This window comes from Zonotrichia albicollis, chromosome 28, assembly GCF_047830755.1.
Source record: "Zonotrichia albicollis isolate bZonAlb1 chromosome 28, bZonAlb1.hap1, whole genome shotgun sequence".
NCBI lineage: Eukaryota > Metazoa > Chordata > Aves > Passeriformes > Passerellidae > Zonotrichia > Zonotrichia albicollis.
Window position 1 is genome coordinate 7,388,794 of NC_133846.1, and position 10,210 is coordinate 7,399,003.

At 43.7% G+C, this 10,210-nt stretch overlaps 1 protein-coding gene across 3 annotated transcripts in view; it reads left to right on the forward strand.

Moving 5' to 3' along the window:
- The window catches only part of MAGI3 (membrane associated guanylate kinase, WW and PDZ domain containing 3), a 57,573-nt gene extending 47,873 nt beyond the window's left edge, over positions 1 to 9,700 (forward strand). For 2 of the 3 annotated variants that reach the window (XM_074528190.1, XM_074528189.1), the window contains exons 17-21: positions 1,692 to 1,785; positions 1,876 to 1,996; positions 2,485 to 2,628; positions 4,835 to 4,973; positions 6,712 to 9,700. In XM_074528190.1, the coding sequence (XP_074384291.1) occupies positions 1,692 to 1,785; positions 1,876 to 1,996; positions 2,485 to 2,628; positions 4,835 to 4,973; positions 6,712 to 7,775 (1,562 nt within the window). In that variant the 3' untranslated portion in view covers positions 7,776 to 9,700. Of the gene's footprint in view, positions 1 to 1,691; positions 1,786 to 1,875; positions 1,997 to 2,484; positions 2,629 to 4,834; positions 4,974 to 6,218; positions 6,309 to 6,711 lie in introns of all 3 variants that reach the window. The other variant, XM_074528191.1, reaches the window with a different exon arrangement.
- Positions 9,701 to 10,210: the final 510 nt, after the last annotated feature.

Below are 10,210 nucleotides of genomic sequence, written 5' to 3' on the forward strand. Positions count from 1 at the left end.
CCCCTTGATGTAGCTGAAGAAATAAGAGTTTAGCTCCCAGTAGAGCCCTGTGTAGTGGGGGAATCCAGCATGGATGTGGGCGAGTCGAGGCTTCACACACTCAGGGACAGAGCTGAGCCTCACAAGGCTGCTTCACACCCAGGAAAATCCAGGATACAGCTCCAAAAACACAAAATGCCCTTTTTGCTGGAAGCTGTTGAGCCTCGCAAGGCAGACACCCTGACAGAGTTTGCTGTTCCCTAGCTTTGTCCTCTGAGAGTGGCAACAAAACCTCTGCCTGGTCCCCTTCCCTGGCCCTAGGCTTTCACAGGCCTGTGATCTTTGCTTTTCATGGGATTAAATGAATTCCCCTCATGCGCCAGAAGAAATTCTTTAACATTTTTCACAAAAGCAGGAGCCTGTCAGCTTTTGTCATGAATTAGTTGGGAACACACGAGAGGAGGCTGCAGAGAGGGCTGCAGGATTTGTACAAACAGATGGCGTTTTTCTTGCCCATGCTTCTAAATTAAAAATCTGAGGAGTAAAAGTTGACATTTTGTCTCTAGAGAAAAACCTCTTTAAGGCATGTCATGAGAACAGCATCAAGCAGATGTGTGGAGGGCTCGGGAGGTCTCTCATACCTGAGGAATTCAGTGTAATATGCTTTAAATTTCTCTTCCCTTAACATTCTTGAGCACTTTTTTGTATTTTAGTGGAATTTGTTTGTTCTTAATTAAGAAATGCAGTGATGTGCTGCATCTAATGGGGCTGGAACGTCTCTAGTTCTGGTGCTGGGAATTACTGATTGCTTTCTAACCCTTTCAGGGAAAAGGAGTTAATAGTTTATATTTCAGCACAGAAGTCCATCTTGGGCCATTGCTTGCCATTCAGGTTCCAGCTAAGAGGCAGGTTTTTGCATAGGCTGTGGTTCTTCATTCTTAAGTGAGAGTGTCAGTTTTGTATCCTGAAACATGGGGCTTTTTCCAGAAATGCACTGGATGTAAAGTGCACACTAACAGTATTTTCCCTGGAGGGAAAAATAATAGGAAGTTATTTTAAATTGTTTTATCAAAACCTTTTTTTTCACTTAGCTTTTGGGAGAAGGCAAAAGACTTTAACATTCCTCTTGACTGCCTGCCAGTAAACTCCTTCTTCCAAGAGACCAGTTCCTTACCTGGAGCTGGGCAATGGAAAACTGTTGTGCCTTAAATGAGTTGGCAATTTCCCTTTATTTGATGGGGTCTTCACCTCTAAATCCCCATTTCTCCTGCAGATCCTCATTCCCTTACCTTAAAGAGGGGTATTTCTCAAATGGACATTGTTCTTCATCTCTTAAAAAATCTTATGATAATGAATATCTGAACCAATTTAATGGATCTAATCAGCCCTGATCCCCTCTGGCATTTATTAAGTTGCTAACAGGCTAAAACCCTTCTGTTCGTGTCAGGATCCGTACAATTGTGTTGGTATTTCCAGAGGAAAAGCAGAGTAAAAGAATAAAGACTAGAATTCCTAAGAATATTCCATGGAACTGATGAGCTGTACTTGTGTCCCTGGCTTGGAAAATCCTCTCTCCATTGTGCCCACATGAGCTTGGTTCAAGGTGTTGTGGCTGCAGTTCCTTGGGAGCAGTAGCCCCCAGCACTGGTGGTGACCATTGTCCTGGCTGCAGATTTGTGAAGTTGTGACTGTTGATTTTGTTTGGATTCTAGAGCAACGTGGTCCTCCATCAGGAACAAACTCAGCCAGGCAGAGCCCAGCTCCACAGCACCGACCACTGGGATTGGCACCGATCAACCCTGACAGGTTGGGAAAAAGTGGCTGGGAATGGTGGGAAAAGCTTGGCCAGAGGGATTAATGTGAAGGCAACATTCACGTCCTTTCACCTTTCCGTAGGGGAGCTACAGAAGGTGAACCTGGAAAAGAAGTTTCTAATAGTTACCGGCTGTCCTGGCCTGAGCACAAGCACATGGCACAGTTGGATGCTGCTTCAGGTGTTGGCAGCCGTCATTCCCAGGTACAAGAATCCATCTAGAGGGTGTGGAGACACAGGGAATACTCATCCATCAAGGCGCTCTAGTGGCTTTACCACAGAGTTCTCAAAAGCAGAATGTTAAAACATTTCCCTGTCGGATACATACTGAAGTGTCTCACAGAATGTTTTTGCTCATGTTTCAAATGTGATTATCTCCTATGGGTAGTTGAACACTCATTATAGCTGTGAAAGAAACGCAAAATGCTTGTAATGGAGTGACTGTAGACCCTTTGGCAAAGTTTCTTCAAGAATTTTGTGCCTATCTCAGACTTAGAAGGAAAGATGTTCTGAATGTTTGGACTTGGATTAAAACCATTACCCTGAGTCATCCCCGAGCTGGGATGAATGCTGTTTAAGTGCTCAAAATACAGAAATATTGTGATATTTTTCTAGAAAAACAGAAGGTTAAATCTGCCTACAGGTCCTCATCGCTCTCTTTTTTTTTTTTTCCCCTGTGACTTCATGCACAGAATGCTGGCTGTTTCCCAGTGGAGTTGGAAAGGGGCCCTCGAGGGTTTGGATTCAGCCTCCGAGGAGGAAAGGAATACAACATGGGCTTATTCATCCTCCGTCTGGCTGAGGATGGGCCGGCAGTCAAGGATGGGAGAGTCCACGTAGGTTTCACTTCTCTAATCAATTTGTTGATGCAGTTGATACATTAATTTATCCAGAGTGGCAACAAACTTGGATTTTCACAAGCACAGGGTCCCAGAACAGCATCTGAGCCTTTGCCTTTCTTCCAGCTGTCCCTGGAAAAAGGGCAAAGCTGGCCATGGGCTTTCAGATGAGACGACCATGAACAGCTCTGGCCGTCCCAAAGGAATTGTCTGCTTTGCTGGGGTTACAGTAGCCTCCCTGAGTGTGAGTAGCAGGTATTCACGGGTATTTTAGGAGCCCCAAGAAGAGATTGCACAGTGCACCAGAGAGCTGGGAGGAGAATCACTGTCCAAGTCAGTTAAGTTTTGAGGAATGTTTGTGTGTACATTGTGCTGTGGCTGTTCTATGCCATTTCTGGAGACACAGTCCTGATTTTTTCCCCAAATATTATGTTAATTCTTGCCTTTGTGTAAGGAATTCACTCTCAAATATTGTAGTAAAAGCAAAGTACATGGATACAACAGAAGGAACAATGGTAAGCGAGACTCTGTGGCTGCTGCCCAGGGTTGGATTTTCAGAGAGTGAAGCATCAAGGTGAGCCAGGTGCCCATGAGATGCCATCCCTTGCAGTCCTTGTGCTTCCCTGTTGCTGGCACGAGGCTCTGCCTCTCTTTGTCCTCTGTTTGCAGAATGGGGCTGGCACAGATACTTGCTGCGAGGCTTAAACGGATGTGGAATTCTTAGTATTCCTAACTTCTCTTATCCTGTTCTTCACAGTAATTAGTATTTTCCCCCACTTGCTTGAGACACAGCACAAGTTTAGCATTCTGTGCTCATATTTTTTCTCATTGTCCTCCTTCAAGTGATGCCACATTGAGCTCCAGGGCTTTGCTTTTTGGGCAAAGCAATGAAAAAAATTGTTCAGCCCAGAGAAGAAGAGCCAGAGGTCAGACCTCACCGGGGTCTGCAGCTTCCTACTGAGAGGCAGGACCAGTGTCAGGCCCTGGAGGAATGGCTGGAGCTGTGTCAGGGGAGGGTTATGTTAGATATTGGGAAAAGGTTCTTCCCTCTGAGAGTGGTCTGGCATTGGAACAGGCTACCCAGGGAATGGTCACAACCCCAAGGCTGCCAGAGTTCAAAGAGTGCTTGGGCAATGCTTTCAGGCACAGGATGGGATTGTCTGGGTGTCTTGTGCCGAGCCACATCTTTGATCTTCCCATCCTCAATGCTAAGCTCCTCCCAGTGCTGGCATGTGCCAAGTTCCCAGCCCAGCCCAGAGCACGAATGGGCTGAGCTCGCCCAGCCTGAGGTTATTCACATCTTTAATTTCTTGTCATCTGGATGTGGTGTCTCTTTCTGGTTGTACTTCAACAGTGTGAGGAGGAACTTCTCATCCAGCTGAACTGTCCCGGTGTGTCTCAGACCCAGCCTGTCCATGAAGAGCCGGCAGTGACCTCCTTTTGCATAGTGACTTCAAAAAAGGCCAGGAAGCCTCTTTAAGCTGCTAATGTTACACACCACTGACATCTGTTGGCTGCTGTGTGCAGTGCCAGATAGGCTCTCGCTCCCTTTTTTCCCCCCATTTCCCTTCTTAGTTTTGCCTAATAGAGAACTATTTTTGGGGTATGCTATTCCAGCCCCTTTCTAGCAGCTTCCAGCCCCTTTCCAGCAGCCAGGGAAATTAGCGCTGGCTGAAATTACCTGCCTGGTACCTGTGAGAATTGTTTACTGGCTCTGAGACCTCACCACTGATGTGATCAACCGAAAATAACAATTCCTTTCCCTACGTCAAATCCGTTTGCGTGGTGTTCAGCTTGGCAGTGGGTATAGAGAAGGTGCTGTGTCCTCTCCTGCATAAGGTGACCTCAGGCAGATGTGATGTGGTTGATGCATGTGCTACCTCCACAGCATGATCCAGGATCAATGAAAATGTATTCAAGCACATCCTGTATCTGCCTCATCACTTGTAAATAAATAGAAGATGTAGTTAAGATCTCTGGAAATCTTTCCTGAACAGACAACCTCTGTGCACCTCTGAACCCCCAGACCTTAGGATGACATTCTGCTTGTAATCCATGGAATGGTGTCACTAACGCCCACTGGATTTTAGCACGAGAAGGAAAACAGAAGTGTCTGCCTCTGTTACTTTTTCTTTCTAAATTAGAAACCAGTTCACAGTGTCAGAGATTCCCAAAAACTAATCTGCTGCCCTTGTTTCCTCAGGTTGGTGACCAAATTGTGGAAATTAATGGAGAGCCTACCCAAGGAATCACTCACACACGAGCCATTGAGCTGATTCAGGCTGGAGGAAATAAAGTTTTGCTGCTGCTGAGACCAGGGACTGGACTGATACCAGATCACAGTATGTTGTCTCAAGGGCTTTTTGGTTTTGAGGGTGCAAGGCAGGGAAGTAAAGTGGGATGAGGAGATTCTGCTGCTTGTTCACTGCAGTAGTTGGCAGTTGCCTTTGTGATAGCTGTGCATTTATTATTGAATTAAATTGAAAATTAAAATATAAAAATGGAAAAATAAAATATCTATTTTCAAATACAAGGAATATTTGGGGTAAAATTAACACATGACAGTATGTAGGAGTATTGCACAATCTGAAATTATTTCATATTTCTAATTAGCTTCTCAGCTCTGTCCAAACTAATCAAATTTTTCTATAAAAATATGGTGATTAACCCTGATTGCCTTTTAATTTAAATGAAAATTCTCCATGCTACAGTATTGTTAAAAGTTTGTTTCTGTACGTATTTACTTCTGGTTTTAGCCTTCTAAGTTATGAAATGCTTTGTTTTTCAAAGTCAAAACTTCAGGAAGTAGGAAAGGGCTAACTTTACTCTCCAAAGTTTGATTCAAGGTGATTTCTGTGTCTACAAAAGGAAACCACAGCTTTGTAGGCCAAAAAAAAAACCAACCCTAAAAACCCAGGAAGGACAGCAGAGCAAATGTTTGCAGGACCCACAGAGTTCAGAACTGGTGGCTTTGTGTCTGACGCAGTCCCAAGACTTGTGTCAGAGACTTGTGGCAGTGGCAGCAGCAGCATTTTAAAGCAAAGAACATATAACTTCCTTATTCTTTGTAAGCCCCGATGCTGACACCAACATGCTGATGGCTAAACTTCCTAAATTGTAGGGTCACTTTTTCTGGTAAGGAGTTTTTCAGTCACAGTGACCAATGCCAAGCTTATCCTTTCAAAATCCCAAACACACAGTTTGAGCTACCAAATACTTTGTGTGTTCAGTCACTGGCATTACTTACTGGCATTCACTCAAAGGGTAAAATCTGCTCAGAACCGTCTCAATTGCTTTCCTCTCGAGAGCTAGAAAAGGGTCCTGAACATCACTGCTGGCCAGTCACAGAAATTCCCTGAGCTTGAGGTAGAAACAGAATCAGACAAAAGGGAACCTCTGGAGCATGTCCAGGCCAGCCCTCTGTCTAGAGTGGGGCCTGGGATAGGTGAAGGAAATGGTGGAGTGGGGAAGGGTTTATGGCCTCTTGCCTTGCTGTTAATCCCACATTTCTGATTGAAGTCTTGCTTGCTGTACTCTGTGATTTTTTTTTGGTATGTACTTCTGGGCTTTTTCTCTTCCTCCTTCAGGTTTGGCTCCTTCCAGTCTGTGTCCCTACGTGAAACCTGAGCAACATTAAGGGCTTTCAGTGCTTTTCTTGGTTTTTCCTTAAAGACTTGGTAAATCTGCATGTCTTGTTTCATCTCTTCCTATTTTTAAAGTGCAAAGCTATGAATAACCCCAACTTTTCACTGTTTCAGATTTCTTGAGGCATAACAGTTCTAGTTTTTTATTAAATAGTGTAGGTCAGGGACTTTTTAATTTGAAATTTTGCTTTGTAGGCTTGAAAATTGTTTTGATTCAAGACCGTGTCAGTCCTGCAGGGATCTAGCATTCTGAGTACTAGATATTTTTTCCTAAAATCACATCCTCAGGATTGTTGTAGAACAGCACAATACAGAAGGCTGGCTAAATAAAGCTTTGAAAGTATGCTGCTCCATCATGTTTTTTGAATTAAACTCAGTAGTTTGCCAATGGTTAATTTTTGTGTGTTTAACCAAATCTCTTGCCATTTGCTTCCAGGTGATTGGGATAGCTACAATCCTGCTTCATCAAATGTAATATATGAAGAACAGTCACCATTATTATCTTCATCTTCCCATTCTGCTTTCCCATCTGAAATGTGTTATTTAGCAGTACCAGGAGAAGCTTCAACCAGAGTTCAGCTGTCTGAGGAACTGGAACAAGCAGAACTCACTGTGCCTGACAAGATAAGCACTTTAACTGAAAACCTGTGTGAGAGGAAGCCTCAGTCTTCTCCCCAGAGAACAAAGAACAGATGGGAATGTCCCTCGAGTCCTGGGTTTGGAATCACTCAACGTAGTTCAGAAGCAGGGACCAGAAGGGGCAGATCTGCCAGTCCAGCAAAGTCAGAGGCTGCTGAAGGATACCCTCACATGGGATTCCACAGCCCTGGGAAAGGGGATCCTGAGAAAAACAATGTCTCATGTAAATCTGACAGTTCCAGGAGTGAGAGTAAAACCACAGGAAAAGGGATGAAGAATAGTGACAAAAAGGAGTCTTCCCATGGAAATCGAGGAAGGTCAGCAAGTCCCCAAAGGCATCATGGCAAGCCAGGAAGCACAGAAACAGTGGGAAGGATCCAAACATCCTGTTCTGTTGAGCAGTTGAAAGGTGGGAATGGTAAACCAGAAGTCACCAGGAAAGAAATGAAGCAGAAGACCCCAGGAAAGACAGAAGGGTGTTCTGCAGACCAACACTATCCATTGTTTGGTGGGAATAACCTTCCCTTTAGGGACTCCAGGAGAAATGCCTCTGAGGATGATTTATTAACCAAGTCCAGCTCTGGAGACCCAAGTTCCAGCAGATTCAAAACCTCCAGCCTTTCCAATATCCCACTGCTTTCCATGGAGAAACAAAGGAGGGTGGAAACACAAGAAGCTCTTATGCTGAACAGACGCCATGGAGAGAGACACATGGAGCTGCCTAATGAAACCAAAGATGGAACTTCCCAACCCAAGAAGAATTCTCCAGTAAGGAAAATACTGATAACTCCCGGGCCGTGGAGGGTCCCCAGTGGCAGTAGGGGCACCCCAGCAGCAGGGGTGCCTGGAAAACGGGTGTGACTGACTGAGAGACACTGGTGTTTTTTTTGAGAACAAACATGTTTTGATAATTTTCCAGTAAGGGTAATTTAAAGCATTGGTTTTTCTCACACAGTTGTCTCTTTTTTTTTTTCCTTCCTCAGAAACTGGTTGTTGGGGGGAAGTATTTGATTTGTTCGTAAATTATCTAAGCTCCATGAAGGACTTTCAGATTGCTTCAGTGGAAACTCTTCCTGAGCTGCTGTCCCCATGTCCCTTTGCAGGTCATGTCTGCTGCTCCCAGTGTTGCACTGCTGCAGCTTACCCGAGTATTGTGAACTCTGAACAAAGTTATTTAATGCCTCTATTGCCAATGTGATCCTGGCTCACTTCCTGTTGTTGTGCCAAGCTATCTACTGAATCCAGTCAACCTAACCCTTCCCACATGGGTTCCAGTCAGAGACAAGGCAGGTTTCGGTGTTTTCTCTAGAGCGGGTTGCATGTTTACATCAGGAAAACCCACGTGTTCTTGTTGGGTCAGGGAGAACACAGGTGAGTTGGTTCTATCAGTTCCAGGACAGCAAATGAGCTGCTGATGCTGCTCAGTTCATATGTTTCCTGGAATTTTTATACCTAATACAAAACCCTGGTATATGTATTTGACACAATTTTGTAATTTTGCTTTTTCTGACACAGCAGAATCACTTTAGTTCCTTGATTCACAGGGATTTGGGTTGCAAACATCCTTGAGAAGAAAGACAATTCTGGGTTCTGTTAAATAACACAATTCCTTTGGTTTCACTTGTGGCACCATGACACCCTCAGCCTCAGTGTGGAGTTCATACTGAAGTCCCATCTTTAATTATTTAATGCTAGTTAGGAATTGGGTTTTTTTCTCCTCTATAGAGGTAAGAACCGACCTTAGGACAGAGCAGCTTTTTCAGTGAAGGTCTTGCCTGTATATTTTAGAACTCTCCCCTATTTACTATGAATGTGTGATCAAGGAGCGTTGGTGACAAACAGGATACAGGAGACACACCACCTATGGTTTGGGTTGGCAGAGATGTTTTAAAGAGGGATGTTACCGCCAGAACCTACCGACACATCAGTCTTGTAGCTGTAAGAACAATAGAAATGGAAGGGGTTTATTTTATTTGCAGTTCTAGTGATTATTTCCTGTCATCTCAGATTTTTAACGACTGGAGAAAATTGGTGAAAGAAGGCCCTTTGCTGGAGAAAGAAGAGTAAATCATTGAGCTTTACTTAAAATACAAACATGATTTGCTCTTTGCAAGTGAATATCTCATTTTGGCTTTGAAACATTAAATGTTTTTGAAGGCTAACAAAGCACAGTGAGGCAGTTCTGAGTGAAATTTTTCATGAGTACAGCTGAGTGCTCAAACAGCTTTTAAACAAAGACTTTGGGAATTCAAAAGGCTTTAAAGCAGCTCTGAACTGTGCTCACCTGCTCAACAGCAGGGTTGCTATGTAGCATGACACGTACAAATACTCCCTGGGTGGAATATGACTGTGAAATATTTAATACTCTGAAGTAGCCTCTGTAGATATTGCCCTGTGTTCTTCCCCAGAGGTTGGTTGATGTTGAGCTGTGTGCACTTGGCCTGACCACTGAGTATAGTGAAAAATCCAGTCCTTTAATTCCAGATTAATTAGTCCCACTGAAATTATTTCCCTGCCATCAACTCCTCTATTTTTCTAAATGTTCATGTGACCTGATAATGTCTTACCTGTGTGTGGTTTCTCCTTCCATAGACCTTGTATCTGTACTTCCTGTATCAGACTTAGCCATGTGGCCTTGGAATGCTACGCAATGTATGGATGTACTGGGTGTAAATGTTTATATATTGTACAGCACCTTTATACAGACTTCTGAGGTTCTGACTAGAGAGAGACCTGTAAATCGCTCATTATTTTTTATATAGACATTAAAAACAAATTCCAGTTCATGGCCTGTTGATTTTGCACTGTCTAAACCAGGTTCTTGCTTGGCTTTCAGGGGTGTCACGCAGGTTTACTCACAAACATGCTACTCTTCTGGAAAATGAATGCAATTGCTCATTGGAAGTCCTTGATCCCCCGTTCAAAAACCAAATGTTCAGCAAACACGGTATAAAAACCATTAAGTCCTGTCAAAACAGTACCGTGATAAAGTACTTGTCCTGCAGGTTTATTGGTACATTTTGCTATGTAAAATTGTCATCTCCTTTTATATCTCACAACTTTTCCTTCTATAGAAAATAGCTGTAAACAATTTAGTACCAGCTGCAGCTCTTGTATGGCTTTAGTGCTTGATGTCCCACACCAATTCCTACCGGTTTCAGTGCTACCTGCCAGGATTCAGCCCCATTAATCCAGTTTTTCTGTGCTTGGCATGGGATGACATGATGAGGCCAGCGCATTCCGGATATTGTACAACAATAAAGCAGAAGGAAAACTTCTGATATGTACACTGAGAA